General features: G+C 40.9%; 1 protein-coding gene across 1 annotated transcript in view; it reads left to right on the plus strand.

The window, feature by feature from the left end:
• Positions 1-17,707, plus strand: part of lobo (lost boys) — a 40,346-nt gene that overhangs the window by 12,621 nt on the left and 10,018 nt on the right. Inside the window, exons 4-11 of the mRNA XM_068297375.1 lie at positions 13,688-14,047; positions 14,127-14,841; positions 14,908-15,089; positions 15,143-15,358; positions 15,426-15,584; positions 15,644-15,706; positions 15,769-15,963; positions 16,029-16,305. Of these exons, the coding sequence (XP_068153476.1) occupies positions 13,688-14,047; positions 14,127-14,841; positions 14,908-15,089; positions 15,143-15,358; positions 15,426-15,584; positions 15,644-15,706; positions 15,769-15,963; positions 16,029-16,280 (2,142 nt within the window). The 3' untranslated portion in view covers positions 16,281-16,305. The remainder of the gene's footprint in view (positions 1-13,687; positions 14,048-14,126; positions 14,842-14,907; positions 15,090-15,142; positions 15,359-15,425; positions 15,585-15,643; positions 15,707-15,768; positions 15,964-16,028; positions 16,306-17,707) is intronic.

The raw sequence follows: 17,707 nt of genomic DNA on the forward strand, positions 1-17,707 counted from the left end.
GTATTTTTGCGTCGTGAAGGAGGACTTCTGGGACCTGCGGAGATGGTGGTTGGGGTGGTCCATCCATAGGTCGAAATAAGAAGTGTGACCGAGACCACGGCATGTGATGTTTATGTGCAAAAACGAGCGAAATCGAATGCTGCGTGCAACTATGTATGTATGTAAGTAAGTATGTCCATGTATATGTATGTGTGTTTGTGTGTGTGTGTGTGTGCGTACATGCTGTGCGTGTATATTGCTAGGACAGAGGCAAGGAAGGTGGTCGAAACATTCGGCATTCATATAAGATGCCTTCTTGCCTGTTTTTTGGCATACACAAACATCCTTCCCATGATGTCTCAGAAATTTTAAAATGCGATCTCTGGTGCGCAGTCAACCGGTTTCTTCTTAGACGAGAGATTGCCTCACTGACCACTGGCCACTGGTCACTTCTTTGCCTCATCTTTAAAGTAAAACATTGATTTGGCTAAGTAGCTTAGCCATCAGGCAATGGCTAATTATATCACACACACACACATGCACTTTGGGGCACTGACATGTGCCATGTGCTGTTGCTTTTGCTGATATTTGGTATTGGCTTTGGATACTTTTGTCTGGTTTGTTTTGATGCGCATCTTTATCGCCATTTCTGTTTGCTTGTCACACTCTTTCGCTCTTACATACCAAAGAGAGTTGCCTTCCGTTTCTCTGACATAGTCGGAGAGACAGAGAGCGAGAGCCAAAAACATTGGCAAGGAACTATTGGCAGCGAAGCAGCTGTTATGTTCGGTTCGCTTCGTTGCAACCGAATAGAAGACCCCACATCCAACTTCATTCGAAGTCCCACCCCATAAAAAGCAAGCAAGAGCAACAATTCTTACACAATATGCATACAGTGTATACATATACACAAAGCACACACGCACACACACTCTTACCTCTAAGATTCTCTTGATGCGATCCTTCGAAAGGTGTCCTGCTTGGTTAAACTTATGTACATATATTGTTTTCAATGAGCAGAACATCTTGAAGCTTTCTTATCAATGTTTTATAAATATAATCTGAACAAATATGAAGAAGATATATCTTTCCCATGGTAGACTATTTTTATTTTGTCAATCTTCGATTTACAATAGAGACAATTGAGGTCGGCAGTTTATATATAATTGTTCATGCACATTTTCTTTTAAGTATTTCATTAAATCAAAAGGCGTTGTCTTTAGTACCCAGAACGACATTTTCGCTAAAGTTAATGCAAATACAAAAGTCACTTAAATTCTCTCAAAAGTCATTTCTATTGGGCAAACAGTTATTTCTAAACCTCGCTTTTCATTGGAGTATTGAAAACTCTACTCGAATTTATCCGTGAAAGACTTCACAGATATACATAAAGTGATCAGATCAAAGTGTAAACGAAGTCATTTGTTATATATAAATCTTAACTAAACAAATGGTTGTTTGATTTGATTCCTTTGAAACTTAAAGAAAACAACAAACAACACCGAATTTTTTACATGAAACCTATAAATGTATATGAGGGGCGACCCAATTTAATAAACACAATAAAAAGATCCCATCAAATTCAATTGTCAATGACATTATTGTAGAGCATTCTAATTTTTTATATAATAACAATAAAGTAGACTTTCAATATTCTAAATTTGATATATCTTGGTTTATTTTAGTAGTATTCTTTACTCAAAACCTCTGTACTACATATTTTGCTGGTAACATGTCGTATGAGTAATTTTATATTTATTAAAATTCTTAAGATGGGGAAAAAACCTAGTTTAAGCGTTTACAGTAGAAGGAAAGAAAGGCTATGTGGAGGCCTAATTGAAGCATTACTAAATTAAGAGAAGCGTTTATTGGTATATCCTATCTGTGCATATAAAAGGACATATTTCTTGTTAAATATGCATTGTATGTATGTATGTCCATTAGTTTGGGGCAAATTGTATGCTAGGATATGTGACTATTTAACCAAAGGGAGACTGCTACACATATGAATATGCCAAATTGATGTGGCCAACAGTGGTCAGTGGCTATAATAATGCCGAAAAAGACGAGAATAATGTCACTTTGCGAGGAATTGGCAAGAAAGGTTTTTGAATTCATATGTGTATCTACCCAGCCGCGCAACACACACACATACACACACATACACGTACACGGAGGAAGACAACAGCTAGCAATAATAACACAAGACAAGATTTTGCCATGGACAGGGTCTGCATTGGCAAGAAATATATCCTTACTACTAAAAAGCCTGCCCGGGTCGGTCATCACACACACACACACCTATGTTCTAAATGTATGTGTGTGAGCACACGCATATTCTTCGCTGGCACATCAACATCCTTAGCGAACATTTTGCTGCTGCGAAAATTTAGAGTTGCTCCTTCATACACACGTTTATACGTATCTATGTATGTGTGGATGGATATATGTATGTACATATACATATGTATGTATAAATATACATATATACACATACAGACATACTTCAGATTTTCATCGGCGGTGGTAAATCGCCCCCTTTACTCCCCCCTTATCGCTAGCAACAACCCGTCCTGGATACCGTACAACAGACCGACAGACTGACCGACCGACAAACAGAAGGACCATTGTCCACCGAGGCAAAATTTTCCATTTTCGTCCTCTCATTTGCTAGCGTTCTTTCTCTAATATCTGTAGCTCCTTGCCGGCTGCCTTTGTGCCGTCCGTCGTCATCGTCGTGGACGTCCTTCCAACGGCCGATTTGTCGTCCACTATGGCAAGCAAGTAACCCCCTCCCCCTGCCCATGTCAGGTCTGTTTTCTACACGGCCCTAGAGTTTGCTCTGTGTGATGGCTTCGTGCTGTTGCGTGTGTGCGCACAATTACGAATTCGTCGTCCTCAACTAAACTCGATTCACTTTCGCCCCGTCACCCCCCGCCCGTTAGCATCTCTGTCACCATCGAGCGTCATCTCATCTCCATCTTCCAACCTCAAACTCTCGTCCTCATCCTCATCCTGACCCTCTTTCACTCTCTCTATCTCTGTCGCCCTCATCACACCTCACTACGCAATGTCGGCGAAGGAAATTTTCGCGTGAATTGAAAGATGAAGGCGCATGGGGCTGGACGTTGGTCATCATCATCATCATCCTTGTTTTTGTTGCTGTTGTTGTTGTTGTTCTTGTTGTTTGGGCGATCCGTAGTTCTGTGTATCTGTGGTAGATATATTCTTATATATATATGTATGTATGAACAACAAACGTATATGTATGTGTGTGTTTATGTGTTGTATACATACGTCTCCGTTTGATTTCTAGCACATATCCACCCACTGCCTAAGGCAGTCCCATCACCCTCCACCTACCACATTGTCTTTGTATAGCTGTTTGAAAAACAAAATTTTCAGTTTTGTGGGTGTATATTCATTCCGTACAGTGTGCACTTTCTCCTACACATATTTACGGATTTGAAGTATACAACTGCAAGAAATTAAAACGGCCATATCAGAGAGATCTGTTATTTATTTATGGAACATAATGTGTATGGAATACAAAACACAACACAGTGGACATATTAAACTTAAACTTATCTGTTTGGACATTCGATACATACATAGGTGTGGGTTCATAGCAGGATCAAACTTACTTATAAACCATTCGTCCTATCCCTAGGTACTAGTAGGTCAAATCTCCTGCCCAATTCGTATGAACAGATCTAATTGTGTTTTGAGTAGAAATATCAAAGAATATTTTGTAGCAGTGCGGCAAAATGCAGAAACAATTTAATCCATTGTCCGCAGCCCTCGCAAGCAATGGCCAGTCGAGCTAGTTAGTCCTTGTCGACAGTCCAGTCCCACCCCTTACTCATCAGGCAAACTAAGGCCAAGCCAGGACTACATACTAGGCACCGTCAAGCAGCAGCAGCAACAGCAACAGCAATTTCTACCCATTGTGTGCAGTTTTGTCTAAGCTAAGGCGATTTGAGCAAACGAAAACCGCAACTCTCGCAAGTTGTGTTCCATTCGTCCGCCTCGGAATCCTTTTCCTTACGTTTCACTTTATTCCATTTTGTGCTGCTGTATACATTGCCTGGTCATTGCTGCTGCTGGTGATGTTGTTGCTATGATTTGCATATTTGAGCTCGTAGCTTCTTTGTTTTAATTCGCCCGCCGCCATCCACCGAGGACGAGGACGAGAATGTAGACGAGGACGAGCCGATGTCCGAGCTCTTTTGTGTCAGCTAACCATTACCTGTGTAAAATTCTGTGTGTTCGCCAGCCAGGACTACTACCCAGGATGCCGCGTAAGAAGAAGGCAAACGTGCAGGCTGGCATTTGTCCTTCCAATCTAAGCTAAATTTTGCCTTTTGCCGCTTCCTCTGCTTTCTCTGTCTCTGCCTAGGTTTCTATATCTATGTCTGTGTGTGTGTGTGTGTATGTGCAGGCGGAGAAAGTGGAGAATTTGAAACAATTGAAGCGGTTGAGTTGGGGCATGGCAGACGCAGAATTTTCGACCACCAACTGCTGACCATTTCCAGACTCTCACTGCATCTGCATCGTGCCCTGTGCTCCCCACTGCTGTTGCTAGACAGAGAACAACGAAGACGTATAGAGACGGAGCTAGCAAGTGGTCTCCACACGTGCGACAGAGATGACTTTGGCAAAAGCTCTTAGCAACGTGCGGCCGAATCCTTTTCAAAATTAAACTATGTACGTATATGCAGCAAGGCAAAGCAACGCAACGCAACGCAAGGCAAGGAAAGGCAAGGCAAGACATGTATACGTATACCTATTCCCACTACATCTACATCCACATGGCATCCTCTATCCTTTATCCACCCACTGCGTCAGCAATGTACGGCTGCATTCAGCTCCGAGAATCGTTCGAGTGCGAGCCACATGCAAATAACGCAGACACATGCAGTTTTTCTTGTATTCTTAGCTGAGCCACTACCACCACTTCCATCACTTGCCATCCACCATTGCCATTGCCGCCCCATATCTTATGTGTTCGGTAGAGCATTGTTAAGATATTCTTTGGACCTAAGATGGACAATGCTTGATACGAGCCAAAGCCGGAGCCAGCGCCAGCGCCAGAGCCAGAGCCAGACGCTTGCAGCGTATGTGCAGGTTCAATCAGTTGCTAATTGCTATAGGTCCAAAAACATTTGCATATCTACATCCATACCTACATACATACATACATACATGCATACTGGCATATGTATATATGTAAATATAAATGACCGTAAATGCTTATGCGGCGAGCATATGTAAATATACGCCACATGCATACCATGTATAGCACATACATACATACCTATGTACATACATACATATCTACTTACTTTATATATAAATATGTATTTGACTAGCTGATGAAGAAATGCATGCACTCAGCTGGCCCCATATGCAGCTTGCATAACTATATAACTCGATTCAGGTCTGATGCCATTTTATTGCACTTCCTTAAGGAGAATTCGTACAAAGAAAATTACAATAAAATTGGCATATTAATAAACTGATAGTGGGCAATAATAGTCTTTAGAAAATTCCTAATATATGTATATGAAGTTACTAGTCATCCATCCCCCAAAAAAGCATACAACTATATATTATTCTTATTTATTAAAAAACCAGAGGGCCGGGGCTAACTTCGACCGCGTCAAAGTTTGTATACCCTTGCAACTTTTTTGGTAACTCTTTCCTTACCTATTAGCCATCAATGTGGAAGAACGTTTTATATAAAAAGGCTTATGTTTGCGAAAGAATGGCCTACAATCATAGGAAATAACGAAGATATTGACCAAAGTCACAGTTTTCCACCGATCGTTCCTATGGGAGCTATATGATATAGTCACCCGATCTTTATCAAATTCGGCACAGTCATTAACAGATATACTAAACTAACAAATGTTTAATTTGAAAGCAATCGCGGTAAAAGTAACGAAGTTATTTACAAAAGTCACTGTTTTCGACCGATCGTTCCTATGGGAGCTATATGATATAGTCATCCGATCTTGATCAAATTTGGCACAGTCGTTTATAAGCTTAATAAACTCTCTAATATTAAGTTTCACGACAATAGCTCAGAAAATAACGAAGGTATTGAGAAAGTCACTGTTCGTAACTTGGCCGTTTGTATGGAAGCTATATGATATAGTCACCCGATCTTGATCAAATTTGGCATAGTCGCTTATAGGCGTAGTAAACTCTCTAATATTAAGTTTCACGATAATAGCATAGAAAATAACGAAGTTATTGAGAAAAGTCACTGTTCGTGACTTTGGAGTTTGTATGGGAGCTATATGATATAGTGGTCCGATCCGGCTGAATCCGAGATATACAACGCCTGCAGTATATACAAGCCTACGTGCAAAATTTCAGCTCTGTAGCTCTTACGGTCTAGGAGGAGTTTGCGTTGATCCAGACGGACGGACGGACGGACGGACGGACGGACGGACATGGCTAGTTGAACTCGTCTCGTGGTGCTGATCAAGAATATATATACTTTGTATGGTCGGAGATGCTTCGTTCTATGCGTTGCACACTTCTGACCAAAATTAATATACCCTTTTTGCAAGGGTATAAAAAAAACCTTAATATTCTTCAATGACATAATATTTAGGTTGGCAGATGACATTAGATAAGAGTAATGGAAAGAGAAAATGATGAATTATTTATCCTTTAACATGCACTAAATTCTAGCCATCGATTAACTATTTCCAAATTAAAAATTCAAGGTGTTTGATTTGTCCAATCCCTTTTCATTTTGTCAGTTATTCTATCGAGAACTAAATGATTATTTCCGCAGGGAAGTAGTTAAAGTTTGATATATAATCTATCCATTCTAAAACATGACTATGTTTGTTTTAGTGTTAAATTAGGATGCAATCTACTTTCGCATTTCTTCTACCTATGTATGTGATATTGATATTTATAAAGAACTACGATAATTATTGCACCCAAGTTGTGTATGTATGTACTTCTTTAATGCGGTACCAGCATCTCTTGCTCCCTTGGAAAATGCGCCATTTGCTGCTATGTCATCATGTTTTGTCAAACACTCAAGTACGCAGGAAAAGGCCTACAAATCGAGGCAGGAAAAGAAACTACATCAGAGCCAACCGAAAGAAAGAAGGCCACCTTACTCTTTTTTCTTTGAAAGTTTCATCGCACTCAATACATGCATGTTAAAGTTGATTCGTTGGTGGAAGGAGCCAACTCGACTTTCTCTATACCCTGTGAAATTAATGATCTATTTTCAAAATTCTAATTTATGTATGTAGGTATTACAAGAGGATGCAAGGTATATATACATACGATAGGAGATTCATAGTTACATTGTATTCAATTGTCTGTAAAACGAGCATGCCCCTTTTCAGGCTTGTGCAAGAGGTACAAAAAATTGGCGACCTATTGTGGTTATAAGCCAGTAAAAGGCGCTGACGCTGTGTCTTCGAGAGTGATGTCCTTTACGGGCCACTTGTCGCCAAGGAAGGCACGTTTACGTGAACACTTTGCAGATGCGATGTAAAACATAAAATCGCGATTTGACGCGCATTTTGTGCTGTTGGCATAGTGCTAGGTCTCATACATGGACACATATTGATGATTCTATCTGAGTCGCTTCCTTTTGTAAATTAATATTGATTTTTATAGTCCGATACACTTATGAAGTTAAGCGCGAGTTTCACAATAGATCTAAGCTAAGAAATGCATGTCAAGTGTAGGGTATCTTCTGGGTCCGTGTACTTTCGATTGAGAAGAAGAAAATGTACAAAGCATATTAATTCTTTTCTTGAAAGTAATTAAAATTGAATTGAATATTTACATTTTCAATTTGGATTTTGTACCTAAAACTAGGCTTCCCATATTGGTGACGGGTTTTTTCTTTCGTTGTTTCGTTATTCTACAAAATGTCACTAAGTAAGGAGAATGGAAGATAGGACTACCGTGCAATGAAATCCAATACAAAAAGGGGATGGAAACGCTGTTGCTTCCGGTTCAATGCACAGAGTCGCGAATTTTTATGAAAACAGAAAGCAATGGGTCGCCACTTTGCACAGTGGGTCCGAATATTACCAAAAACTACAAAAGTATCTTCATAAAATAAAGCATAATTCTTTATAATCTGCAATAAGTCCCTCTTAAATGTTTGTTATAATATTAATCTTCTGATTTACTATATCAGGAACATGCATGTAAGGGTAATAATTATATGATATTATCTAAAGTTTTATTATTCTTATGATTTTTTGGATATGTCTACTATTGTACTTTATTCAAAATGGTAGAAGGTGAATGAAATCGGTAGGCACACATTTGTATATCTCTCTATGAAACGAATTTCCATCAGCAGTACTAGTCGAGACGTTACTCTTTATTTTTGTTAAATAATTTCTATATAGATTTTGAGAGAAAATGCAAGGCATTTAGCCCACAGTTCAGAGCAGCAATTGCTGTCGTTGTCTGCGCCAAATGCTCCTTTCTATGATGGTAAAAGAAAGGCAGGACAAGATTTCAGTAGAAACGAGTTACGATGCTCCCTACATCAATCAAAGCGCAACCCCATGCCAATTCAACTTAAATCCGCAGTCGCCACCCTGCGGCAAAGCAGCAGAAACAACGACTGCGACGACGTGCTTCGCGACGACTTTCAATAGCCGCAGCCAAACATTACACAAACTTCGTCCTTCTGCCCACAAACGCTTCGCGATTTTAGCGATGAGGACGCGCCTGACACTGACTGACTGACGAACCGTAGGATATGTGTCTGTGAGTGTGTGTGTGTGTGGAAAGAACACACACACACACACGTATGCCAGTTTATGCATATGTGATAGAGGGAAGCCGTCTGTCGTACCTCATTTACTCAACCCAGTAAAGGCACAATGTACAACCCACTTGAGATCAGAGCAATGGTGAGGCAAATCCAAGCCATCCAGCTCAGAGCAGCAATTTCGCGGCAAAGGCCTATAACATTTCCCTTACCCCACCCGCCCCAGACACCAAACAACCCAAACCCCATTTCTAAACCCTTTGCCTGCATCATATTGGCACAAAGAAGGACCCCTTGCTGTCGACGGCCAACGACTCTTCACATCTAGAGACAAAACTTCGCCATATATGGACAAACGACCGAATGAACGGCAACGGCCGTGAGGTGATAGCTCTGGTTGTGCCCGTCTGAGTGCCTCCTCCTTCTGTTTACCATGCCATGTCCAGTTTAAATCGCAGAACTTCCGCTCTCGCGTCCCCACGACAAGGGCGCGACAACAACAGCGCAGCATCAATAGCTTTCGTGACTGCAACAAACTTGATGCCAACTTCGCTGCCGCAGTCAGACCCAGAGTCAGAGTCAGAGTCGGAGCCATTGCCGTAACCGGCGACCATTGTGAGCCGTAGAGTTCGACGGCTTCACTCGCTCTTCTTGCCCCCCATCCAATCTCAAAGGGGTGGGATGCTACTCCTTTGAGCAAACACACATCGACTTTGTGTCCAAGTTCTCGCACCAACGTTCGCATCTGTCTGGATTCGCGCTGTTCCCATCGTTCTATGTACGATATTTCTCCCCGTCTCTCTATTCTTAGCGACGTCATCGTCGTCGCTGCAAATATCCTAGCTGCGGGCATCTCCATCTGACTTGGACCGAATCTGTGATTGTAAGTTGTGCAACGTCGTTTGGTTGCTTTATGTCCACTTCTACTCCGTTGGTCCATCCGCCCGTCCGTCCAGTCGTCTATGTCCATCAGTCCAATCTCATTTTTAGACATCACTGCAGACTTGAAAATCATTATGGTCGTTGTGCATACGTGTATTATCCTTGTTTTGTTGGCGAAGAAGTTATTCGAATCGACATTTCATAGAAGCAGGAATCTGTCACGTAAGTCAAAATACTTCTTTAATTAGCTTTTTATTGCTACAAACCAATAATTAAATACCTCAAGAAGGCTCTGTCACCCACACTGATTGTTAAAAATGTTTTCGTTTGATATTATTCAATTTCGCCTTTTTCATAAGCAATATCCTTAGTTGGTATGGTTAATGCCCTCTAACTGCCTCTGATGGGCTCTAGTGTGAAGTATCCGCATTAGGACCAATAATTAAGTACGCAACGTGCACAAGTTTTAAGGACGAAAGTGACAAAATGAAGCCAACGTGTGCACGGTTTATTTGCAAGCGCGGAATTAAGGTTGGCCCTAGTTTCTTTCGGACTCGACGACTTATGTATACACTTTTTGCTACCAAAACCATGGACTCTCATCTCATCACGGTTTAGGCTTTCAAAGTCGTGTGGGGTATACATATAGTTCGGTTTAAATGCTGGCTGACTACACATGCTACTCTTATTTCACATAAATAAGAAGCCTTGATTTCGCGTTTTTATCTCTTAATCCTTTAGCATTTTCAAGATGCGTGCTTCAACCCAGAAAGCATTGATGGGCCCGGTCCCCTAGGCCCACCGGAGTGGCAGCGGCGCGAATAATGATAAAAGTTCTTCTTCTTTGTAGATGTCTGTATGAGTTTAAGTACATATATGTTTGCCGGCGAACGTAAATATAAACATATATGACCATATTAAGTAAGACGCGCAAACCTGAAATGGTTTCGGGTTTAGGGTTGCGGTCGTGGACGTCGGCGAGTATGTATCATCATTGCCTGTGATTACAGGGCTCGCAAAAGGCTGACTGGAGCGAGTGAGGGCAGGCAAGGCGGTGGGTTTGCCGCGCGTATTATGGTCGCTAGTGTTGATGCCGTGTGTCCTTTTGTCCCCAGGACAATAACACTTCCGTGCAGTACATTATCATAAAGGGGTTAAGTCGCTGATTTTCATCGTGTGTGTGCTCATTTAAAAACTTACATATTTCTCTGGCTTGGGGACTTGCCCGGGATGACACAGGATGAGACGTTGGCCTGATGCGAAGGCGTAGACATTCGGTATTGTGGGGTTTGGTGAAACACTCCTCGCATCCATAAGGAACTTAAGGAATCGCGCTGAATTTCACCGCTTTGTTTCCTACCACTCTGGGCACAAAGAGTGGCAGCGGCTCATTATGCGTCCCGATAAGCGATGTGTGCCTCCCATGTGAGCATTTCGCCCTCAGGTTAGTGCAAGTAACGGATGGGCATGGGCTCGAGTGGGTGGATGTTCCGAGTCTCTTTCTCTCTCTCACTCTCTCAGTGCATTATGTTGTCAATGCTGTTCGGAGGCAAGAAGCAACGTGTCGGTTTCGCCTCTATGTCCCTGTCTTAAGCTCCTTGCTTGTCGGTTGTCCGCATTGTTTTGAATTGCGACCCGCGAGCGTTAGCTGCCTTTCAGCAGGGTGGCAACTGGAAGTGATTCTGTCTCGCCAGACTTTGTTGCTGCCATTGCCACCCTTTCTGTTTCTTTTTTGCCGTTTTCTTTTTATTTTTTGCGAATTTCGCTGCTTTTGGCGCAATTTTTTTTCTTTCTTTCTTTTGGCTCAGATGGACGTTGTCGTTTTTGTAATTCGAGATGTGCCCCCTTGTTCAAGTAGCCGGGGCGCCCGTTCCTCGATGCCTCTCTGTGCCTCCTCAGTGTGTGCAATCGTCCCTTTGTTTTCGTCATGTTCGCTTTTTCCATTGTTGTTGCGAATGCGAATACATGACTTGATCCTAATTTAACACGTTCGAATAACCTTGAAGCGTTTCTTATTTCGCGCCACCACCGCGACAACCCGTCGTCGCGACGACGACCGAACAGAACAGAAACTGTAAACCAAAGTCTTAGGGGATTGCGCCCGTTCCTCTCCTTCCTCTGCCTGTGTTGCTGTTGCTGCTCCTGCTCCATCCCACTCCAGTTTCCAGTCATTGCCGTGTGTTGAATTCAATTAGACCTACCGACTGACTGACTGGCTAGTCGGTTGGCTGACTAACCGATTCGAGAAGCGAATGGGTTTGACCTCGAACGCAATGTATTTCACTGCCCCTGCTGGGAACAGACGACACAGCTACGCCTCCATAGTATTGGGATTCCTAGGGCTTCATGTGGCGATTTTACGACTTTCATAATGTGATTTCGTTTTTCGAAATCCTGCATTCGATATGAGTTTCTTTTGACTTGAATCTGCCAACAGACTGTAAAATTACGTAATACCTTCGCCTCTATTTGTATTTTTGTTTCCGAATCCTACACTCTTCATTTTATGACGAACAATGTGTAAAATTTGGAAAGCGAAAGATTTGATAGACCAATTACTTGTATCCCAAAGGCTTAAACTCGATTAAATCCATCACATAAACTTTCTTTGTAACTTCAGCAGAGGTTTGTGGATTTACCTATGTAGGTAAATTTATAGGATGCAAGTCTTCGAATTTCAAATGAAATTCGTTCCTAAACGTCTAGATAGATTGCCAATTTCAGATAGATAAGCCCTACTAACCGGAATGCCACAAAACAAGCATTAATTGTTGATCAGTATAAGTCTTGCATATATGTATGTCTATTGTATTTCTATGGAGTATCTATGTATGCACATATAAATATGTGTGCGTTTATGTACATACATATGTATGTATGTATTCCTGTGCTCATACAAAGAGCAATGTCAACGACTGTTGTGCAAAGGATAGAAGACATAGTATAGCCAGCAATAATTGTTAGATATGCAAGCGTTAATGGCCATTTCGTTACGCTTCACAGTTTCACCCGCTGCGCCTAATTCCAAGCAATCGCAGGATTCCCTCCTAAGTCTTCCTTGAAAAGGAATAAAGATGAATGACACTAAGGCACAGTGACATTAGGAAACGCACACCCCTACGAGGCAGTTGCTGAATTGCAGGTAAACGCACAATACGCATAAGAAAAACACAAGATGGATTTAGGAGGAGTGGGATTTACTGCCTCGCCGCAATGTGCAACAACAACAGCAACAACAACAGCCAGAATAACAACAAAAACTGACTAGTTCCTGATCCGATTCTTAAAAATATATTTCAATAGATATATGTATCTGTATATGTATCTGTGTATATGAGATATATACATAGATTCATACCATGCATATGAATACTTGACTCTATACGCGCAATTGAGAAATTAGCATATATAATTATTGATCAATTATGTTAGGACTCCTTAATTTGTCCAACAGCTTCAACACGAGCCTTACATTTTTCCTCAATTTGATTAGTTGGTGCTCCATAAAAATTTCTGCGACTTAATTAGAAGGTATGTACATAGCCGTAAAATCGCACCCCAAGCCAAATCAATAAATAAAGAACGAAAAAAAACATAGAAAACGAGTTTTGCTTAATCTCCAGCTGCGTCAGCGATTTCTGACAGCCGTTTAGGGAGGTCTTGGTCCTTGGATGGTGAGTGTGGCATGTTTTTGTAGGTAGATGTTGTCAAAGGTAGCTAGCAAGATCTTCCTTTTGTCTCGTGCTGTGCAATGGTTCTTGCGACACTTCCTGGAATTCTTCTAGCTGTGTGTACCAAGGTAAATCTATTTCGCCCAGGATGTGTCCATCGCGTTTGCATATATTTCATTTCAAAATACTCTATGCCCTAATTAACGATAGCATTGGAATCCTGCAACACATATCAAATGGTTTCAACAGACTTAGAAATATATTCTGCTAAACAGCAACAAGATGTGAATCATCATAATGAATAGGCATAGGCAAAACATCTCCAAAATCTTCTAATTCAAGACAGTAATGTTCACATCTATGGTTTCATTTATAGCCCACACGTCTCATATCACCCGATACATTGCTGCGAAAACGAAAGGGTAATTCATATGAGATGGCTACTCTATTAGCTAGCATGCTTATTGGGGCAGGACATCCAGCTTTGGTTGTATCTGGCGTGGCACGTGAAGAGACCGTCATTAATGATCAACTAGATATTCCCTATCCATTTCCAATTGAGGAGTTTGAAGCTGAAGAGAAAAAACCCGTGGAAGAAAAAGCGGGACAAAAATATAAGTTACGTCCACTGCCGGACTTGGAAAGTCATTTGGAAGAAGAAATGGCCGAGGTGCATCGGAAAAAGGCTGAAGAACAGAATCTAATTGAAGAGAATATCGTACGAAAGCAAATGGAGGTATGTATTTTGGGTTCACATTTCGCTGAAAGCCAGAAGCAGATTTCACCTTAATCTTTTAATCTAACCTGGTTTAAAGGATCTGGAATTGCTTGCTGTAGATCGTTATCATTACCGTCGCTCACATGCCTGGGTAGTGATTATAAACAATGCTCCTTGGAGTATAAAACCACGTATTACCTACACAGATGTAAATGGTGATGTGGTCGAAGCGCCTCCTTCAGCCATTTTCATCGAGCCCTCAACTGGGTTCATATGTGAGACTAGCTGCAAGCAATACATTTTAGTCGACAGTATTTGGAATGAGTACAATTATTACGTTAACAAGCAGACTTATCAGAGAGTTGGCGATTTGCGCTGGGATCTTCGAGACACAAATGACTGGGAGCATATGCTGCCAGGTGAACCACCAGAAATGCGCGTCTATAAGAAATCATCCGATGAAAATATTGCTGAAGAAGAGCATGACATAAACGATGAAAAGCATTTGGATGCAATATGCATATGGGTTGAAAAACTGCATATTGGTCTAGCTGACTTTGAACAGAGATTTCCAAACTCTGCCAAGGAGATTCAATATAAGGGGGCGATACATGAACGCTTCTCCCCGTATGCCCAGGAAGATGGCAAGGTCATGCAGCTAACTCTTTTCAATGACAATGAATGTCAGAGTCCACGAGTTCGCTACGAGTACTATGAGAATCGTTTCGACCTAATGCGTTACCTGAAATACACCTATGCCACCGACAAATATGAGGAGATCTTCGCCAAAGGAAGGAACGATAGCTTGAAATGTTTGTATACCGCCCATCAAAATATTAATCGTACTTGTTATAAGTGAATATTTTTGTTTTCTTTAGCCATGGAATACTTTTCGGATCAATCGATGGAACGCATAATGCATTTCTTCTCAAACTCTAGACTAGACTCTTTAGAGTCTGTGGTACTTAATCCGGGTGTAACTGTTTTACACTATAAAGGACGCTCTGACAATTGTTGGTACAGGGAGTTTGAGTTTAAGCCGGATACTTCTACGTTGAAGGTGAGTACTCTTTGATGTTGTGATTAAATGTAAATAACTTATGAATTTCACAGAAAGTTACGGAAAAATTTAACAAAGGACCTTCCTATGATGTGGTGAAAAATGACATAGCCACAAGAACATTTCTGTTTCAGCAAAATAAAATTGTCTTAAAATTCCACTATACCTTTGGAGCTCTAACTGCAACCACAGTTGAGTTTACTAAACCACCAAAGCCTGATTATGGCAAGGAACTCGTCTATGATGAGAAACTCACCAAAATATATAAAGTAAGATGAAAATCTCAGGCAACTCATCATCCATATATGTATTCTTAATCAAATATATTTTGGCCAGGCAAATCCCTTAGATCCGCATCGCACCAATTTGGAATTGTATAGATTGCTGTTAGACCAACTTCAACAGGAGGATCGGGTGTGCAAACAATTTGAAAAGATTCATGAGGATATAAATAATATTCTTGATTTGCGCAGGACTGAAAAAACTGAACCGAAGGTGGGTACCGACTGTATGGTGGTAAATTTAATAGATATTTAATCTCTCATAAATTTTAGTTGAAATTCCGAATATTCGATCCACTACGCAATGGAGCAGCCAGAGCTATACGAATGAAACAGGTTAGTACAAGTTTTAATCACTTTTTGCATAGCTCTAAAGTTCGACCATTTGAAATTTGCAGTTTGAGGAGGAAGAGGAGCACAAAAGAGAAGTTGCTAGTAAGCCAGCTGATTTCTTGGCTCCATATCTCATTCCCTATAAGGATCAAGAGGAACTGACACCCGAGCAATCCCTATACGCTTATAATGAATGCCTGAATGACTTGAAAACCCGATTTGTTAACTTACTAAATAATCTGCAAAGACAATATGAGGATGTAAGTTCAAGAAGAAGTCCTTTTTGCCCACTCTTATAATATCTTATACATATTTGAATTTCTAGTTGACCAGCGAATCAAAATCTCTGTCGCGATTCCTTAATAAATTTGAAAATCAATTCAACAACTACGATTATAGGAGACTCGTTGGGCAGGCAAAGGCTTTGGAATTAAATAAACGCATGGTACAGCAACGATTGACCTTAACACACGAGGAATCCCAGAAGAAATATGAAGAAGTTAAAGCATCCTTACTGAAAGATGCTCGTCTGAATTTGAAACCCGATGAGATGAAGAACTCGGAGGAGTCGAAATAAGTTAAAGCATATTATCTATAAAAGAGTAAGATTAAAAATAAGCAATTGATTAAAAAAGATTTAGGATTAATTCTTTTCTTAAAGACAAGCAAGCCCAGTAATTTCTCACCAAGTTTATTGACTTGGATATAACAAAATTTCTCTTAGAGAGATATCCTAAAAGTCATCATCTTCTATGATGATAGAGTTTTTGTTTGAGATGAAAATCTGAATCCTAGGAATGAAATTTCCCCAAACTAACAACATTTAAGATTAAGGTTAGTCCATTCACTTGGTTGGCTAAAGCAAAAAGCATTTTTTTTGCAGCTAAAATATTTATAAAATTTACAAAAAATAAAAATTAAAATTCATTAAGTATACACACATTGTACACACATTGTACATAAGTGTATGTGATGGACGGTGGGGGACCAACGAAAGGCTATCAGTGAAGACTCAGATGCTAAGAAAGAGAAGAGTACGGGAGCGATGGCGAAGGCGAAGGTCTACAGACGTTAACGAACACTCGCTTGGTGGGGGTTGAAGAAAGTATGTTTAAGGGGGATTCTAAAATGTGAATGCCAATTTCATGGCCTAGCATCACACAAGCCACGCGGACAACGTCGCAATGGTCGTGGTTCGTGGTAGGTGGTGGATGGATGGAGTAGGATGGAGGTAGGTTGATGTGGGATGCTTAATGTTGGATGTGGAAGGAGGGGGAAATTCGTTTCGAAAAGTGACCGTCTGAAAATTGGACAAAGTGGCTGCCGTGGCCGTGTATGTTCCTGAGCCCAAGGCATACAATAAGGCACACAAACATATCCAGAGGCCCTAACCCACACACACACTCACACACACATGTATCTATATATGTGTTTGTATGTACACCCCCACACACACATAAGCACGTGTATGCACGCCCGTCTGGGCTAGGCGGCTGTCCATTTAGCGCGATACTCATACTATCAGAACGCGCTCACACAATCTGCCTCGTCCTACGCACACACACACACACACAGAGAAATGCTGCCCATGTCCTGCCATCTCCCCATCGCTTGACGGCAGAATTGGGTTGGTCCCTTGAAAGAATCGTCCTAAGATGAAAGTGCTGTCCCTTGTCCGCCATCCGTCCGTTAGCATCGCTGAAAATTTGCTCGTGGCATGAACACATGTGTGGCGTAATTTCGTCGCAGATTTTGTTCGCTAACTGGACAAGAAGATTTTGTACACTGAGCAAAATATTTCCCAACAATGGATAATATATAATAAAATAAGCCTGTCGTTTAATCTGAATATCTACTTAGGAATGTGTGCGAACTATTAATACTATAATATTAAGACTTCGATTAATTTGTATACTTATAATTTAAGAATCTCACGTTACTATTTGAAGATGTCTATATGAATAGTCTATTTTCTGATAGTATGTCTGAGTTTTGAGTTTAGTC

Source organism: Drosophila tropicalis, unplaced genomic scaffold (assembly GCF_018151085.1).
Source record: "Drosophila tropicalis isolate 14030-0801.00 unplaced genomic scaffold, ASM1815108v1 contig_859, whole genome shotgun sequence".
NCBI classification, from domain to species: domain Eukaryota; kingdom Metazoa; phylum Arthropoda; class Insecta; order Diptera; family Drosophilidae; genus Drosophila; species Drosophila tropicalis.